The 20227-nt window shown below is 43.6% G+C and overlaps 1 protein-coding gene across 1 annotated transcript in view; it reads right to left on the reverse strand.

Moving 5' to 3' along the window:
* Positions 1–3343: 3343 nt before the first annotated feature.
* The window catches only part of LRRC38 (leucine rich repeat containing 38), a 36424-nt gene continuing 19540 nt past the window's right edge, over positions 3344–20227 (reverse strand). The window contains exon 2 of the mRNA XM_019511872.1: positions 3344–6697. Coding sequence (XP_019367417.1) covers positions 6441–6697 — 257 coding nt within the window. The 3' untranslated portion in view covers positions 3344–6440. The remainder of the gene's footprint in view (positions 6698–20227) is intronic.

Raw genomic sequence — 20227 nt, forward strand, 5'->3', positions numbered from 1 at the left:
GACCTCCAGCCCCAATTAGGCCCTTTCCATACTACCAGTCATACTGTGACAAAAACTTCACCAGCTCCAGATATAGCTAATGACAGCAATAGCCTTCTGTCTTGCAGCATGACTTCCCCTTCCCGGGGTTGTGTTGCTTTGTAAGGCACTTATATTTGACTGGTAGTCCTCTTGCTGCTTGAGATAGGCATTGCCCTCTTGGCTTCTTGTGGGCGGCCCAGCCTGGGGAAAGCAGCCATAGTGCAGGTCTCCAGCTGCCTATTATGGCTGTGCGAGGTTTCGGATCCGGAGAGGCTTCAGATGCTTTGGCCGCCGAAGTATGTGCAGATCGAAGCACTGGCTTCGTTAGGCTTTCCGAAGCGCTTTGGAAAAGATCCGGCCATAGGGTATAATGGGGAATCAATGAAATATCTAGAACTTTGTTGTTTTTTGTCTGATTTGGATGAAACCTGCAGAGGTGGTAGACTCTGCTGAGAGCATGAAGACTGCCCAGGTTCAAGATCGGTGCAGGGGTTTGGGGGGAACTGCACCCCAGATTCTTGAGAGCAAAACTCATGTCACGTGTATGTTACACCATGGGGGGGGGGACTGCAGGAATGATGGCCCTTGGTGAAGCCACAAAGCCTACCAGGTTTTAAGGTGTTAGGTGCAGGGGTTGGGGGGGGAACTGCCCCTCAAGCTGCTGACAGGCAAAACTCATGACACAGATGACCCTGTGTGTGTTAAGGCGCAGCAGGCTGAAAACTGCAGGGGCGATGGCCACAAAGCCTGCCAGCTGTCGAGGAGCTCAGTGCAGGGGGCTTCTGGGGCCCTGCGCCCCTAGCTGCTGACAGACAAAACTCGTGCCATGGGTGCTTGTGGGACTGCCTGTGTCTGTCTTGGGGCAGTTGATTGTCTGTATTGCAACTGACAGCAGAAAATGACCCGTAATCTTTATGTGGTGAGGTTAGTGTCTTGTAAAATCTATTTTTATGAGCAGCTGTAAATTATCTCTCAATACACCCTCATGTGACCGTTTCTTATGTCCTCACAGCTGCCAACACTTTCCACTGATTAATACGCCACTACCCCATGCTTATTATTTTTTATGAACAAACTCTTTAAGCAGAGTGTGCAGTCATGTCAAGTACGGGAAATAAATCAGAGTAATTGGTTAGCAATTAGTGCAAAGTAACCAGTGCTGAAAAAGTGTGCACTGCTAGTAGTAATGGAATGCTTTTCCACAAGCTTTTTTGCAGCCCGTTTTCCCCACCACCTCTTGTCTGCCCAGAACAGACGTGGCCTGGACCATGCTGTGACAAGACCTTAGGGGTCACGGTACTCCCAGAGATACACCCTGGGTTTCCATGAGCTGCTTGGTCCCACCCTGCTGAAGGGGCATGCCCGCGTTATTAATTTGCCACATTTTACCACAGCACTTTGGTAAAGTAAGACGAAAACAAGAGGGTTTTCTGCAAGGAAGAACAAATGGTATAAAAAAAGAAAAAGGCAATCAATTGCTTTGACAGTGGAATACAGTAAAGCAAAACTGACAGCAGCTTTGCCCTGTGGGTGGACTCCCACGTAGCCCTCCTAAAAATTCCTCTGAAAATCTCCAGGGGTCAATCACGGCCAGCTCCCTCAGTTGGGGACCTCCAGTTTTCCTCTCCTCACAGGGAGCCCTCTCTCTCCTGCCACCTGCCCACATTTACCTTCTGGGGAGCCAGAAAATCCTTTAAAGTGTTTCTGCCTGTGGATCCATGACCCAGGCCTGTTTGTTTACTATCTTGTACAAGATAGGCATATAGGGCGTGTCTATACATTCAATTAATGTGCTTTAGGTTAATGCACATTAACCTGGCCTAGGTTAATGCGCATAGTCCCTCTATTGGGAAGTACTAAAAAATGTGCATTAGCCTATTTTAATGCACATTAACTAAACAGCATGGATTTTTTGCGGCACTTTAATGCGCATTAATGTAGGCTAACGAGCATTAAAGTGCATGTGTAGATGCACCCATATATACACACCCACAAGAGCACCTTGGTCTAATTGGGACTGTGCTTCTGCGTGGTAGGCATAATTTATGTCATAGCAACACATAAAAGCCTACTAAAACTAGTTCCAGGAGTTGCCCTAATGCATTGTAAGGGATAATCCTAGTCTCATGATGCTTCCAGTCCACATAGGCATGACAGAAAAAAGGAAATTTGAGTATTATGGACAGATTTCAAAGCTGGGGAGGCTTTGTCATAGTCATACTGGGGGACTGCAGCAGAGCTAGGAATTGAACCCACAGTCTTCAGCTGCTGTTCGTTTAATAAACTCATGCCCAACCACCCTCTAAATATAAATATTAAATAATGACAGTAATCCCAGGGAGAACCAAATCCAGCTTCTGTCTCATGGAGTCATGGCTAGCAATATAAGAATCCCATGTTAAAAGCATGTAAATGTCTATACCCATTCAGTGCATAAATGTTCCTGTGCATGAACTTTCTTGATCAGGTGAAGGCATATAATATTATGTATCATTCATTATTCAGTAGTGTCAGTGTTATGAAACTTTCTCATCTTAGAGTGAATGTTTGCAAAAAATATTAACACAAAGAAGTTGCCGTAGAGATAAGCCTGGGAAGCTGAGCTCTGTTGCAGGTGAGTTAGCTGAATAAGGCTTGGTTTCAACATGGGCCACTTCTCATTTGCTAGGTTTCAAGTAGACCTTACGCCCTACCCAAAACCAGCATTTCAAAGGGCTCCTATATTTACAGTGGGTTGAAACATTCCCAGATCCCAACATCTCTAAATGTAGGAGCACTGGAGAATTGTGTGAAGTCATCTTTAACACATTAGAATTATCTTGAAAATTTAGAGCAGAACCCACTCAAATAACCAAGTTTCACAAGGTTTGGTGCAACACCACAACACAAAATTGCGGGGTTTCACACGATACTAATGCAACATGCACTAATGCATGATACTAATAAAGCTACTCCTAGAATCTATAGAAAGTATAGGATATTCCTCTAAAACACAGTGAAGTCACCCTTGAAAGTCTGGCTTGACAAATCATTTAATGAAGTTTGGCTGTTTTAGATCTGTAATGTAATGAAACTTGAAAGCAAGAAGAGTGAACTAGTTCTATGTTTCAATACAAAACTCTGCCAAGCTCTAATTATTGGCCTGTTTATACTATCTCTGTAATTGCTGTGCATGTTACATACTGCACAAACTGCATGGGACAAAGAAGTTGCCCATTTCCATTTGTGTAGTGAAAAGCCTCTGTCTGTAATCAGAAAAGAGCCAGGTGATGTTTCCATTTCCGCCCTCTCTCACACACACAAATGACCGACAACAGTGTAGTAATAGAAATATATTGGTGTTATTTGTAACCATGGCACTACATATTGAAAATCATGTCAATTCATTTTCTTAAAAGAACAAGAATAGAATAAGCCAGCACGGATGTAGCATATCCTTCTCCTGTACTGCCTAATTTTGTTGCAATGTATTTCTGGAAAAAATAATCTTCTGACAGTGACTGTAGCATCACAACAACTTGAAAAAGCTGGAAAGATAAGAAGGAGTGAAAAACACTGAGCCTGGTTTTGATCTCAGCATGGTGTAAATGAGGGGGGTCTGTCCTCTGACATCAATGGAGTTAGACTGATGTGAGATCAGTATGAGATCTATTGTATATTTTGTGCCCCAGCCTACCTTATGCAATGAGAATACATGACCCCAATACAATGCGTTTCACCCATAGATCTCAAAGCACTTTTAAAAAGGCAGCTAAGTATTGAGATCCCCATTTTACAGACAAGGAAACTGTGGCACAGAGAGGTGAAGTGACTTGCCAAAGGTCACACAGCTGGTCACCAGCAAAGAATGAGTCCTTATCTTGCACCCTATCCACCAGACCATGCTACCCCTCTAATAGGCAAATACAATTCCAATTTCATCTACGTGAGCACTAGCACACTATTTAGATACAAAAGGTTTGGGGTGATTGCCATACAAGTCAGTTCACATTAACTGTACAAGGCAAAATCATAGAAAACAAAAGGAAAAGGAAAAGGAAAAGCTTTATAGAAATAATACCAATTTTCAGCAGTTAAACAGACGCTACTTCTTGTCAGATCCGATTGTTCTGCAATAGAATATAGTCTTTAGGCTGTGTTTTTCTTGTTCGTTTATTATTATTTTCAGCCTTCATGGCTTTTCTAAATACTATTTTCAATATGTATGTTTTTAAAAAAAATATTTCCTTTACAAATTTGTTAAAAATAAACTTGTCCTAAAAAGCTGTCCGGCACCATTCCAAAAGCTCTTGTAACAAATGTTCATTTTCTTTTTTTTCTTTTTTTTTTTTAACAAAAATGTCTACCCTCCTGTAGATAAAATCAAGTTTTGACAAGAACTACAATACAGCCAGAATTGTAGATTTGAGGGCCAGATTCTACTCTTGCTTCATTGTTGTTCATTAAGAGAACACCACCGACTTCAATTGTCATCACTCTGGATTTATACCACAGTGATTGAGCAAAATATAGCCCTTAGTATTTCAAAATGATTCATACCCTGATTCTGCAGGTAAGTCTTTAAGCCTGGGTGAAGTAAATGAGGAGGGGTCCACATGGATCAGCTTGAAGGATCTGGTTGGCCAACATTCATAACTGATTATGTTATCTTGCCACAGTGGGAAAGCTCTCCTCATATCTAACCCCAGATCCATGTAAGGCATTTTTTTCATAATTTATTTAATACTAATTAGTCAGAGAACAAATTATTTGAAGTAGATCCTTTGAGAAACGTGAACCCATTTGGCTGAACAAACTCCATGGCAATCTCTGCTTTACAGAAACAAAATGTGATCCTATATCCAGTGAAAAGGCTGATAGAATCATTGCTTTATAATAGGGATGGACAAGAGAAACCCCAGATATGAGTATATTCTTGCTCCCTGTTCATTAAAGCAATCTTATTCAGGGCAGTAGGTAAGCAGGCGCTTATCTAAAAACATATCATTAAATTCTAGTAATGTGAATAAGGCTTCAGCACATCCCGACTCAGGGATTTTAGGCTGAAAAATGATCCAGAGAAAATTTTACACTTGGCATCATCTCCAATAATGTATATATTCAAGGGCAAACTCTCTAATAATGTGTGTATTCAAGACAGATCCTATTTTTCCTCCTCTACTTTCTGAAAGCAAACCACAGTATTAAGTATGAATATTTTAATTGCTCTTTTTGTATTTCCTAATGGGACATGCTTATACTCATACTTCAAACCCACTTGTAATGAGGCATGCATTGAGCTCCATAATTCAGACTCAGATCAACCCAGATTGCCAACTCCATAGAGACTGGGGCTTTTTAGTTCAGGAGAAGGGACCAATTTTTGAAATGCAAAGCAGCTCTCCATGTTTGGGGCTGTGCAATTCCCAGGTTTTGCTTCATCCTTGTGTCTCTTTGTAACGAACATGGGTATCATGAAATTCTGGTTATGCAGAAGCACAATGAAAGCACCGGAGTATTTCAATGCACTACTATTCCAGTTGCAATTCTAGTTGGAGTGACCCCCTGTTTATAGTAGTCAAGTTATTCAGGTGAGTAATGAAAGCCAGCATTGTCCTGGGACTTGAATGATATGGTAGAATAAAGATACTGAGATCCAGCATTAGTAAATAAGGATTGTCTTTGCCTCATTGCATCAAAAAGCACAGAAGAACGTTATCATTTGTAATTGTACATGGCCAAATGTACTGGGTGGGTAGCTGCTCTGCAGCAGCCAGTGATCGAGAGGTTCCCTTTGTCGTTAAGACCTAGAACAATATTGGCTTACGTAAAACATTTATTTGCTTCAGTGAAGCCCAAAATCAGTGTCATTGGCTGAAGGGTGGATATTTATATCCAGAAAATGCTAGCCTTCTGGTACTACTCTGTCAAGAGCTATGGACTATTTTGACTGAACTTTGTCATTCTATAAGTTGAAGAGTTTACCAGAATCTCCCTTTTACCTAGTCCTAGTGAGGAAGATATATGATTGCTTTTGTATTTCCAACTCAAAGCCCTGCAATAAAGTGGATCCTTTCTGGAGTGTAGTTACAACAAGCTAGTAAGCACTTATAGCCATTCAAGAAGGCAACCTAAAGGCTGTCAGAAGTTAGTTTTTCTTAAAACACACAACTTCTCTCCACATCCCTTCCATGTCCTCTTCCCTTCAACTTTGAATGCAAAGACTGAGTAAACATCACTGAAATGTCCAGTTTCATGGTCTCTTGGTTAGAAAGGGAAGTCCAGCCGCAATGTTCTCAGAAGTGCTTTGTGGTTTCCGCCATTGACTTGGTTGGGCCATTATTAATTTGTTGGATTTAGTTCACATATTTAAAGCACTTCCATTTCTTCTTATTTCTTTTATTTTCCCATTATTAACATAAAGAGAACATAGACAACGTTCAGCCCTCACTTTCTTCATCGTCTTCTTCCTCACCCTCTTTATTAGGAGCACATCTTTGGAAGCAATGCACCAATGCTGCCAAGAAGAAGCTTGATAGAATAGCAGCAATGGAGACTGCAACTCCAGAGAAAATGATGATAAAAAGGTCTGTTAATGATAAATTAAATTTGCATTCACTGAAGCTAACATCAGATAATTCATTCAGAAAGATTCTTCTATTTTCCACAGGCAGGGAACACTGGATTTCATGGAGACCTGCAAAGAAAAAGAGAAGACATCAGAAGAGCACTGGCCAACTACGCAGCTGAGGAAATTAGTAGCAAGATCACTCTATATTCTCAAGTTTGTAGTCAGCATAATTAGATAATACCCAAAACTAATATCATCTGATGGCTGGGATATGGTCTAGTTCAGATTAGTTTGGGATAACTCAAACTACTTCCCAGTGGACAAAAAAGCAATATTCAATGTCTATTGACAAACTCCGCAGAGATGGCAAGGACTGGATGGATCTATTATTGTTTTATCTTTTTCTTCCAGGCCAGGTTTGAGACATACTAGAGGGTCTAGGTAGGGAAGTTTGCCACCGTAAAAAAGTACTGGGTTTCAGTCTTCAGGCTATGTGTATTGGGCATGTTTCATGATTACTATGTTCACCATCAGAAATAAAATGAACATTGTCTTAAATGCAGTCCTCACAACCTGGATCATGGTAACAATGTTTATGTACCGTAAGATAATATTGTTATCTAGAGCAGTGGTTCTCAACCTTTTTTGTACAAGGGCCCATTTGCAAACATTGATGGCCAGTCCTGACCCAGTGCCCCTCATTCCTGACCCGCTGCCCCCCACCCCCAGGAAGGGGGGGGGCCATGGGGAACCCTAAGCAGCCCCTTGCAGGCTGGAGCTCTGCCATCCTGCAAAGGAAAAGCCACGGTTTCCCATGTTTTTCTCATCTAAAGAAGAATCCGTTTTTAAAGTTTGTTGATCCATTTTTAAAGTTTGTTCCCATCCCTTTCATATATTCTTGCAACCCATTTTTGGGTCATAAATTCATATATTATAGAGTCAGAAGGTACCAAATGGATCATCATGTCCAACCCTCTGCCCCAGCAGGAAAGAGGACCGAGGTTGGACAACCCCAGGTTGAGAAATGCTGATCTAGAGGAAGAAACAGGTGTTTTTTTCCCCTTTATGAAACAATCCCAACCAGGAATGAATTTCCTTTGAGTACAAATTACACCCATGCAGAGGGTCTGCACATCTAGATCTGACCCATAGCTGACACCACCTAAATCCCAATTATGCCCTGCTTCGAGGGTTTAAATGAGACTTGAATCACGCAGATGCCCTGCACTAGCACTAGCTTTCTATACAAGAGGAAATTCTCTAATCATTTTACTGGAAACAAGTCTTTGTCCCTGTTAGCCGGAAGACTTGCTGCCTGCTACACAAAGCTCTTGTCCTAGGAGAGGCAGCTGCACACCTTTCTACCTTCCCTTCTACCTCATCAAGGATAAAAACATGAGGAGGTTTTTCCTTATGATCAAAACAACAGCTTAGGTTTAACTGGTGCTTGTTTAACTCTGTGATCTGCTTTCACCTTCTCCTCATGCTCTGTTATAAGAGATGCAGCTCAGCTGATATTATTCCTGCATGCATTATTGAAGAATGCGTAGAGCTGGGCAAAAGCGTCAGGTATTTATAGTGAAAGCAAGAAATCTGAATTCAGAAAGTAATGCAAATATATTTGGACACTAACAGCCAGGACACAGCAGTAAAAGAAATTGGTCTCCCCCAGCAAAGTAAGTAGAATATGGTGAATATTTTAATGGGGCCAAGGAAGGGTGTGGATGAAGCAAAAGGTAAAGTGAGTGAACTCGTCAGGGCCCTTAGCATGACAGGTTCTACTTGGCTATTGAAGATATGAATGTAAGGAGGAAATACGAGAAATGTGTATTAATGACCAGAGATCTATAGCTGGTCTATTCGATACGCATTTCCCTTTGTCTGATGCTGAACACAGGAGGGCTAGAAAGGAAACCAGCCTTTCAGTTTTTGATTCTGCCTTACAGAGATGGATGCTTTTCTGGTGCAATACTGGCTCCTGCATCAACATAGCCTCACGTTGTTAAGGGAACTATGATGATATGGTTTCTCCTGTGGCTGGGAATCCCTATTTCATGTAAATAATGTCTAGCTTTTCCTCTGTGCTGGTCTTGAGTGGTCGGCGTTAGTAATCTAGGGCAAGATTCAGAGAGGTGCTTTACACACCTCCAACTTTGGCACCACAATGGCCAGAATGTAGGTCAATAACAGGCTGATACAAGGAAATATTGATCGCTATTAATGAGGCACTTTTAAAGGTCAATTTACAATGAATGGAGAGAGCTTTGCACCTCAAACACCCAGGGCATGTCTCCATATGCACTTTCATGCACATTAGTTTATTTTAATGTGCATTAAAGGCTCGTGTAAAAAAAATACTTTTTATTGAATGTGCATCAAAGTATGCTAATGCATATTAAACATCAATTTAAAAAGTTTGCGCTTTAGTTAATGTGCATTGTCCAGGCTTCATGCACATTTTCCTTGTACCTCATAATACATGTACTAGATGTAATGTGCATTAACTAAAGCAAATTAATGCATGTGTAGAAATGCCCCTAATCTTCTGTACTCCTCTGGGACAATGTGGCCAACAAAAACCAGAGCTGGAGAACTAGAGAAAAAGCATTTTTGGGCTGTGGGACAGCCATAAATGGATGGGTGGCAGCCTAGAGCTAGCCAACAGGAAATGCTAAATTCAGGGGGTTTGCTCCACTCCCATCCCTCTCTGGAGCTTAGAGTGTGGCACATTTGGCATTGCCACCTGCTCTAAATTGAGAATACAGTCATCTTCTAAGGGTACGCACCTGACTGAACAGAACTCACTCTGCTTAAAAGGCATGGCTGGACTGTGGTGCCCAACTTCTGTGCAATGGGTAGAGCCCTTGAATAGAAAACAGGAGACCTGGATTCTAGACCCTCCCTGGATTTGTCAAGGGAAGGGATGGAGTCGGACCCATGACATCTCCCACTTCCTACAGGAGAACCCCAACCAGCAGGCTCTGCTAGCTTTCTGCACAAGAGAAAATGCTGTAATTGTTTTGCTGGAAACAGGTTGTGGCTCCTTTTAGCCAGAAGACTTTGAGTGGCAGAACCTTGCAGTCTTCTTTTCAAAGCTAAGTCACTGTGCAGCCAGGGATGTAAGAGCCAGGGGCAGGAGGGAGAGCAAACAAAAAGGATCCTGCATATAGCCTAGTGGTTAGGGCACAGCCCTGAGGGAGTCTGACTGTGGCTCAGTCAGCTAAATTCCACCTAAATCCCATTTTAAGTGCCAAGGCTGGTTCTTTGGAATTCACTTCTTGATATGATTGACTGTCTGGATCTAGCCCTGCTGTTACATGCTAGTTGCCCACTTTGAAGGTAGTAGGGGAGGAGTTAGGTTAGGGTACATCACAGGCTTATTTTTCACAGTTTTTCAATTTTTTTTTTTAAAAGAAATGTTTTGTGTTCCAAGCCAAATCAGCCCAATCAAGTCCAAATCCATGAGTCAGTGCCAAACCTTAAGTGGCCCTACAACCGGCAAACATCTTCCACCCCCACCAGGGGCTTCAGATATTTCCAGTGTCTTTTGGCAGGCATCCTATGTGCAGGCCCAAGCCTGGGGTTCAGATGCCCTCAAGTTTCTCCTGCCTTCAGCCATACGCCTGCAGGAGAAATCTAGGGAGGAGCCTCCTATTTCCATAAAATGGGTTTTAAGTCCCAATACCCCGGCGGGTACTAAAGCACTCCAGAAGAACTGTTATCCTGGAGAGGACTTAAGGAAAACTTCCTTCATGGACCCAGATACAGATCCTATAATTTTAGGACTTTGCTCTGGGAAATTGTGGCTACAAAAACTCAGCCTGGCACCAGCTAGTTCTTCCATGTGTTGGTGCCTTTGCAGCTCTCCTCTTCCCTCTCCTCCACTACACAATACACAGCTGCCATCACAAGAGGATACCAGGCATCTTGCCCATAGTTCTCCAGCAAAGGAAGAGTCTGAGTCATTTTCTCAAGGCAAAATGCCACCTGAAATATGTGCCTCACGTTTCTCTTGAGCCTGGGGTGCTGTAGCCTATGCAGGCTGCTTGGCTTTTTGTACCTATTAAAACCGTTCTGTCTGCATGGTTGAGGAGGTTGAGGAAGTCAAAGTTCTCGACATCTTCACAAAATTGGAGCTGTCCTGCATTCACCGCACACATAAAGGTTTCCTTAAAGCTTGTGCGCACAGGCTGGCAGATTGGGACACCCAGGGAACGGGAGGAAGGTGGAACTGAATTATAATGTCTGTGACTGCGGAGGACAGCCAGGGAATTTACGGGGTAACGTGCTGCCATTTCACAGCTCATGGTGGAGGTTTCTCTACGCCCCAGCCTACCGCAGAGATCTCCATAATGCACAGCCTGTTTCCTACATCTGTGCTTTGGGTCAGTGACAAACTTCAGAGAAACATCCCACATGGTAACAATAAGAGTGAAAAGCAAAACAAGAATATAAGGACTTCTCCTCCCCCAAAATCCCTTGCAAAAAAAAACCAGGAGCAAGAGAAAATGTAGAGGTCATGGCTGTGAAAGACCTATATCTCTCCCTTTCTCTTCTGACAGATTGCAAAGCAATGAGTGGGGTTTTTTTAAATAAAAACATTGTAATGTATAGAGGCCACTGCCAATTTTCAACTGACAAAAAGAGGGAAAGAGATGTGACGCAACATCACCTGGATCTACTTCCGCCTCCTGGAAATATCTGCCATTTCTGCAGTTGAGCGGATCTCAAAGTGGCCTCCTCGGTCATCTACAGACTCACGGATGGCTTTCCTATTTACTGGAAGACTCATCCTCGTATTACGGGTCTGCCATCACCACCGACTAGTTTGTCACAAGCAGGTATTTTTGTTATAAATCAGGAATACAGAGCAACTATATTATGTCTTTGTGGGGTGCCTGCTAGGCTCATTTCCATCTAGCCACCTAGTCTTCTGTACTCCTCTGGACAACGCAGCCAACTAAATCCAGGCCTGGAGAACTAAAAGGAAAGCCTTCTTGGGTGGTAGAACATCCTAGCAGAAGGGATTAGATGCTTTTGCTAATAAACTTCTAGCAGAAGGAGAAGGTTTTATTATTAAAAATGAGCCTACTCAAACTACTACTATCTAGTTTCCTAGATTCCTACACCCTGAGAAAGCCAACCAGCAGAAGTCTACCATGATCTCTTTACGCTCATTTAATTTACCTTTATGATCTCTTTACACTCATTAAATGCTTAGGCTATGTGGGGCCAGCTTTCCCAGTGTATCAAGCATACGGGGTGCTGAGGAGTACTGAAAATCTGACCCCAACTGCGGGCAGTGAACATGTGAATGGTGCTAAACAGAGAGCCCTAAAATGGAGCCAGGATGGACCCAGGGTTTAGCATTTGCCTAGGTTCTCCAAGAGTCTGAAACCACTTCTTTGATCAGCACAGTTGTCTTTCCAAGAGCGTTATGCTCTTCCATAACTTAAAAGTTTTCAAAATTCACACTCTAAATGATTCATTTCCTTCATCCCCCGCCTATAAAATCTTTATATCCCCTTAGCACAAGTGGGAAACTGGAGGCAGGAAAAAGGTAAGCGCTTGCCACCTACAGTGAGTTAATGGATAATAATGGACACAGAACCCAATGGCCCCGAATCCCACAGCACCCTGCAGTCAATGGCACCTTGAAATGAACTGTCTTTTGCTCTAGGGATTTGCAGGAAGGGCCTCATCTATTGTGAGTTTATTTTTCTTTTTGTCTAAAAAAACCCACAGTTCCTGTTCACCTGCTTTTCAGGAACTTCCTTCCTGATGGGTCATGTTCTGAAAAATATATATTGTCAGGGTGCTTTAATCACCCTACATCCCAGGATGAAATGCAACAGTGACATAAAAGGACCTGACTAGCCCAACGGCGCTGAAAGAAAAGTCAGGATCTCAGCCGCTGAACCTTTTAGAAAAGGCTGTCTTTTAAAATTTCCTGGCTGATGCATCACACCGGGTTAAAAGAATCAAGTCGTGAATCATGAAGTGACAAGTCAGGAAATGAGAAAGGCAAAAGAAAGATTTGTTCTGAGGGAGACAGAATGTCCCCAAATAGCGCTGTCTTCTCACAGGGTACAGCCACACAGAGCAAAGGGATGTCAGGCGGCGACCTGCTGCCAACGTGCCGTATCCGTGCATGCAGGGTGGAGGAAAGCAGCCTAGTTGTGTCAGCGCGGCTCTGTGCGTGTGCCGGGACGTTGTCTTAGGTCAGCCTCCGTAAAGTCAATTACTGTCCAGTTCAGAATGTATTCATGCATGTGTCGCATCCCACAAATGCAGCTATACTGCGTCCGGTTTGAAGCAGAGCATTCATGGAGCGACCACGGTGCGGTTCAGCATGCCTTGCACCATAAAGACATGCAAATAGCGGCACATGGTTTAAAGCGCTAGGAATCCGTGCCACGGTGCATTTCATTGCAAATTCAAAGCTAGTCCTGTTTTGCCTTCCTTATTGTGGCAAAAGGGGACGACTTCCAGAGCAAATCAGCTGCTGAGTTCCTTTAATGGAAGCCTCATTGCCATACTTGAAGCCTAGTTGGCCAGCTTGCTGGGTTAGCCCAAGGCTGGGCTTCTTTCCCCATGTGCTGATGGTAGCTCAGGCCAAATCAAAATTCACTTTTAAATGTGAATTAATATTAAAAGATAATTGTCTCTCCACTAGTATGCATTAGGGCCTGATCTTGCATGGTGCTCAGTTCCTACAGTTTACAGTGCTTGCCTCTGCTCCCGGGGCTGTGGGAGGTCACACTCATAACCATGAACAACGGGGTGGGGAGCTCAGCTCCCTCCCCTCTGGTATTCAGAACAAAATCCCAAACTACTGCTGGCAGATCCAGCGTGTCTGCTTTGTTTTCTGAAGATCCTGAGGTTTTCCCCTGATGATGATGATGATTAGAAGAGAGGCAGGGATAAGTGAATCGGCAAAGGTATCAATTGTGAAGTACACTTTTGGGTTGGTAGACATGACTCCCCAAGGACTTGATCTTAGACCACCAGATCACACCCAATCCACCAACAAGCCATCAAAATAGCAACAACCCATGGAAAGTCTTTATATAGACTAGAGTTGAAACAGGGACAAAGATACCAGAGGCAGCATATCCAATTCCCCAAGGCCATCTAGTTCTCTTATGATTTATTTAATACAATTTGTACACTAGAAATAATGAAGTGCTAGCTGCTCTCTGCTTCTAAAGCATTAATTATGTCTAAAAGGTTAAAAAAACATGGGAACATAATTAGGAGTCAGAAGGGAATCAGGGTAGCATATTGTAAATCAGAATTAACTGGAAGACATTAGCTATGGGGAAGAGATCACTGCAATGTTGTGGCAGAAAATTCTGCTCCCAGGGGATGTGGGATCTGTGGAAAGGTTTTTCAGCTAAGCATGGCTGAGAAAATAATCTTTGTGGAGGTGGGAATTTGCAAATATTCAAAAGAGGAAAGAAAATGTGAGTCTAAATGTGATGGCGAGACTGTGAGCCCTCCCACTTTACATGCATAAGACCATAACATACAAACATCAGAACTGCCATTTACTGGGTCAGACCATAGGTCCATCTTGCCCAGTGGCACCCAGTGGCAGAGCGGGGAGGCTGAAAAGGAGAGTGAGCTGGGTGTGACTGGGGGTTTTTCCACTGTTCCTCTCTCACTTGCAGCCTCAAAGGATTTAAGGTCTAGGAAGTTCTGATTCAGCGGCTGTACCCCTATGCCCCATGCTCCATAGCTACTCACGCACCTTTCCTCCAAGAATTTGTCCAATCCCTTTTTACAGGCACAGATACTTCTGACGAGCAGCGCTTTTAAGATCAGGTAGTTGAAAAGACAATCGAACTGAAACTCCCCCGGCAGCTGAGTGCAAGCACTTTAAATCTATGCCCTGTTTACATTCAATTGGGCTTCAATACAATTCAAGTGCAAATGAGCTTTCAGCTGGTGGTTTGCCCAGAAGCACAATTTCATCCATGGAATGAAATTCTGCACTTAAACTCTTATTTATCATCATTATCATCATCATATATAGCAAGTAGGCAAAAAACATGTCATGGGAATTTGGCTTTATGGTAAATAGTCCTGTAATAAAGAAAGCTACTATTTTCTTGTATACCCGAGGGATATTCAGCAGAAGTCCAAAAGAGAGATGCAAGAAGTGACTTTAACCCCACCAGGTGCCTCTCAAACCTGGATTATTTTGGTTGCCAGTGAGAGTCAGTCATCATTTCCCAATTTTTCTATTAGAAAATGTGATCTGGCACTCAAAAATCCTTTGGTGCAAATGTTCCAATTTTGACAAAATCCTACTTAAATAAGAGATCTCAATACTATTTCAACACTTCCAAAGAGGAACACACCAGTTTTTGTTTCAAATCAACTTGCATTTGAAAAAGGATATAGTGTTAAACACTTCAATAAAACCAGATGCGGAAATTAAATGTCATCAACGTGGATTTTCAAAAAAAAGTATTATTTCAGGAGATGCTTCCAGTCTGGTTCCAAATAGTTTTTAAAAATCAGAATACCCTGAAATTCGGTTTTCATGCCAGTCTGCTCCTCAGCTTCATTTAGAGCAATCTACACTCTCTGCCGCTGCCCTTCCAGCCACAAATCAACCTGGCATACAGACCCTGGCCACTCTTCCTGGACCTGAAGGTCTCATAGAAGGACTCTGCCAGTGGTCAGATCCCTGACAGCTTTCGATGTCTGTTCCACGCAGGAGTGGTGCAAAGCAGCTTTAATGCACACAAGCATCAGAGAGAAAATATATGCTGCGCTTTCTCCCACCATGTGAAAGAGAAAAGAAAAAAAATAGGAGCAAAAGGCTGAGGGAGATCAGGTGAGATGGCAGAAAGAGTTATTGTTCTGAGCAGCAGCATTTCCACAGGTCTTCCAGCAAGTCTATGCTGCTTATCTCCTGAGCCTGGGTGCACCCTAGAGAAGCATCCGTGCCCCCTCAGTCCTGCTTTTCACGTGCCAAATCCTGGGCATCAGACAACGTAGTCACTTGAGTGACCGAATGGGCACAGCCAAGAGCAAGCGGGAGCAGTGCTAGGTATACGTTTGGCAGAGATACCACTGCTTCACTTGTAGGACCTGCTGCATGTGGGGCAGGGCATACTTTTTGCTTGCCCTCCTGGCTCAGCACTGGTGCGATGCAAATGTGCCCTTTGTCCCTGGGAATAGCTCAGCCTCATGCTGTGCACATAACATGCAAGCAAGGCAAAATGTGAAGTAGGGAGAAGGACTAGGGCCCAATCCTGAAAAGCCTATGGCTAGAGCAGGGTTGTTACTGATATTGGTGGGAAGCAGGTGCAGCTCTGGTCTGTTCCCCAAGTGACATTCACAGTTTTCACGTCACTTCGGGAAGCAAAGGCTGCAAATAGAGGAGAGTCTGCTTTGCAGCAAGCTGCAGAAGAGTAGATCCTGCTGCAAGAATCAGAGGACACGGTAGTGAGGTGGAGCCCAATTACAACACAAGCAAACAAGGCTCTTCTGCAGATTCCCACCCTGGGTCTGGAAATCTAGGTCACACCCTCAGGTGAGCCAGAGTACATTGAAATTTTCTATTTCCTTTATTTTCTGACATAACAATGTACAAGTTTTTACAGGGCTTTTAATCATGGGAACAAATAGGTGGCAATGGGCAAAGCAGGACCTCACATCAAAGAGAAGCTGGCACAGAGGCCTAGCTAGCTTCCACCCACTCTGCATATGCACCTTCTTCTGTGTGCGACGGGAAGGAAAAAAACTCCATAGGGTGCTAAAATTGTGCTGGCAGTAACCAGACTTGACTGCCATGCTCAGTGGCAATAGGAGCCAGTGGGTGAGAGGCTATTTATGGTCCCGTTCACATTAGTGAGTTAACTTGGATTGTGGATGTTGCGGGCTGTTGCAAAGCCTCTGAATGTCACTGGGAGTTTCCTTCAAGAGGCCTTTTGACTTCAAGGGGCCTTTTGTTTGTAGATGGAGCAAAAAAAATAGCCATGTCTCTAATGACACGTGGGGCTTCTCCCACCAAAGCTAACACAATTGCCTCAGCAGTGATTGCCGAGAGGTAATGAGCCTTACATGAAGGTGTAAAGGAATTGATTTTCTTCATACATCTCCCTAAATTCCCATTTTAGATTGGCATTGCACACAATGCTGTTTCATCGCCACAGCGCTGTCCTTGGAGAAGGCCCCGTCTTATATCAGCTAGATCTACCCAGTATCCTGCTCTACTACATGCAGGTCATGCAGGGTGAAAGGGGCTCTGTGGATGAAGGCAGGGCAGGGGATCTTACTGCAGAGTGGTCAGCATTAATTACAATCATTATTTCGCTGGCAGGTATGATGCTGCACAGCACGACTTCCCAGCAGCTCTCTCCCTGTCCAACCCGCTAAGGTCAGAAGACAGAAGGACGATGTCTTATAAGCTGAGCTCCCAGACTGTGAACACATCTTGGTCACCCAAATAAGCTTTGTGCTTCCCTGACTAGTCTATATTACATCACAGATAAGAGGTAAACTCTTTTCAGCCAGCTTCCTGCCCAGCAGCAGCTGCACAAAGGCCATTTTGGAGCGCCCTGCCCTGGGTACAAGGCAGTAGCATAACTAGGATGGGATGATTGGGAAGCAATCCCACGCCAACTTGGGGTGGGGGAAGAAGTCATTGCTGCTTCCATGTGTGGCAGCTGTTTGCAGTGCCCAGTCATGTCATCACGCCTCTAGTACAAGGGGCAGAGTTAATCTTGCACTGCAGCTGCTTCATATCATCTTAAATAGTAGGAAGCAGCCACATGGCTCTCCTCATCCCCACAGCAGAGAAGCCTCCCAGTACAGGATCAGCGCCATTAGCTCTGCACTGCCTCCACTGGGGCCCCTCCATCCTCCAGATATAAGCCTGTGGGGGAAAACCTGAGGAGGAAGGGGCATAAACCTCTGGGATTATGAACTCTTGTTGCTATGGGCCAAGATGGAAATGAGAGAAGTCCTAAGGATTTCCCTACCTTGTGCGAAATGCTGCTCTAGCCCCAGACAACCCAACTGGAGAAGATGGCAACCTGACTCTTCCAGGCCCGAACCTGCCTAGGCACCAGGACAAATCTATCCTAGGACCCCTCTAGGCTCCCCGGACTGGTTGAATCTGTAAGCCCGCTCATCACGCCCCCCCCAGGGGTGATGGCTGCGGTACAACACACCCCTAGACACCTAGACTGCACCATTTCCTATGCATTCGTTATTCGTGGTGCTGTTGAGATAAAAAAGCACATTTGATAATTGAGAAGATCAGGATACCACAGCTAATCTGACTAGTGTGGTTATATAACCTAAAGCGCCAGCTTTACATATGGGTCATGAAGACTCAACTCTTCTGTGACAAGGTGTAGGGGGGAAGGCTGGCGGTGGGGAAAACGGGACCTTCTCTAGTAAGACGAGCATTGCTGCTTCATTCCCCAGTGCACTGTAATCTCTGTCAGAAGACAAGCTGTACTGAGCTGGTAGTACTGGTCTAGGGATGCTCACCAGAAAAGTGTATACTTTGTACCTGCGGCAATCTTCCCACACTAAGAAACAGGACCGAACAGATCCCGGTCATCTTCGGCTCCATCACAGGAACAGCATCCGCATAGACAGGCACAACCGACAAAGTAGCTGGTCAGCAATCATAGGCGCTATTTAAGATTTCAGCAATTTTACTACTTGGACTAGTAGATTTTGCTTCAAGAAGAAAACATACCCTGACTCTTAGGCACACTCCCCAACTAACGAGACAAGTTGGAGAAACCTAGCACTTGAGTGGAGCCTCTTCTGAAAATGCCAGAACCTTAAGAAAACCATCCTATAAAGTATACTAGATAAATTAGGCATTCTGTAGTTTGACTTCTTATTCTCTTCATTTGTTTGGAACTATCCTATTCAGTTGCATAGAGCAGTGGGTGCCAACCTTGGTACACATACCCTAGCTGGCACCCCTTGGGAAGTTCTAGATCTTAGCTTGCACTCATTAATGACTATGGCAAAATAATAAAACAAATCTTGCATTGCAAAGAACTTAGAAAGACTGTAGCAGGCCAGAGTGGTCTTCCCACTGTGGATTCCTATTTGAAATTTATGGGTGTAATCTTGTGAGTCCTCCGTGGGTGTTTGCACTGCTAATATTGCATGGCGTCCCACCCCTTTAAAAGCCACCCTAGATGAGAATCACTGGCAGACAGAATTCTGTTCCTCCCAAATATTTTTTTCTGTACAGCACAGTTAATCTCAAGTGGTCCTCCAAAAGACGCTCATATACAAATATCTACCACCACTTTTACTGGCTGCCAGTTAACACCAGACATATAGCAGCAGTACTGTACAGCAGATACAAACTGTCCATTGAATACTGAATGCAGTTGTAAAAAGGAGGCTAAAATCATTGCAAATATTGCACTGAGCTCTGTTTTCACTACCCCTGGGTTTGCTACCTTGTAGAAGTTGGTATTAGGAGCATTTGAAAATTCTTCTCCAATTTTTCTGGAAAAGTAAAATGAATATCTGCCCCCAGGGTGATATTTTAGCTGTTCTCTGAAGTTACAAAATGAAGCTTATAAAGCCTTGCAAAGTTTAAGTGGATCATGTTATCCCTTGGATAGTATTCTGCCTCCACTTATATTTCCCTGTCTTCTGCTTAAATACAGTCGCAAATGTCTTAGCTGTATTAATAAAGCAGGGAGAGAGACATCAGCTTTGGAGAGATGGAATTTCATGGGAAACCTGCCTACAGCTACCAATAAATAAGAAAAAAAGGAAAGAAAAAAAAAATCAAAATCTGAGCACCTAAAAAAACCAGCTTAATTCTTTCTTTCTTTAAAAAAAAAAAAGATGCAAGAACCCATAATTCTCCTTGACTTCAGTTTGCCTCAGATTAGGGCTGAAAGTGCTTCACTATCTAAATAGCGGCTTAGGGGCTTGTTTTTGAAAAAGCTGGCCTAAGTGGATTTGTGAAGTAGAAATTACCAAAGTTGTCCTGACAGCCTCAGGAAAAAGGAAGAAACTAGTGAAAGCCAGCGCCCGTCAGATTGTTTTACAGCAAGACGATCAGGATTCACTGTTTTTACAAACTGGTGCAGGGGGCATGCACTTCTTTTTGAAGGAACGGCTTCCGCAACAGCCTAAAAGCTGCTGAATGAGCAAGATGTACTGGAGCTTTTCATTCTTTTCCTGGCTCCTGTTACGTTCTGCGCTAGCAACAGGTCTGTACATTCAGTGATGCCGGATGAAGAGCTGTGCTGGGGCAATGTCTCAGGGCTCTTCCAGGGTGAGTTTGGTTTAATTCTGACACCCACTGTTAAGGCTGCTCTGTGTGTACCATGGAAACATGGATCGATGCTTAATATGAGGAAGGGAGGACTGCACATGAAGGCTGACAGTTTCAGTGATCTTCTACCTAAGTAGAAGGTTAAATGAAACTTGTGCCTTTCTTTATGACATGCTTTGAAATGAACACTTACTGTTTTCAAGGAGTTCATTAGGACCACTGATGTCAGCATGGCCAGTCTGGCCCTTGGCTGCAAGAATCTACAAGGAAATTAAATTAAAACAACCTCAATGCGGTTGTCTCGTGATCCTTTGGGCTAAGGACAGAAATTACACCTAAACTGGTGTAAGTGATCAGAAACCTGC

Source organism: Gavialis gangeticus, unplaced genomic scaffold (assembly GCF_001723915.1).
Source record: "Gavialis gangeticus isolate Ggan-Ray unplaced genomic scaffold, GavGan_comp1, whole genome shotgun sequence".
NCBI classification, from domain to species: domain Eukaryota; kingdom Metazoa; phylum Chordata; order Crocodylia; family Gavialidae; genus Gavialis; species Gavialis gangeticus.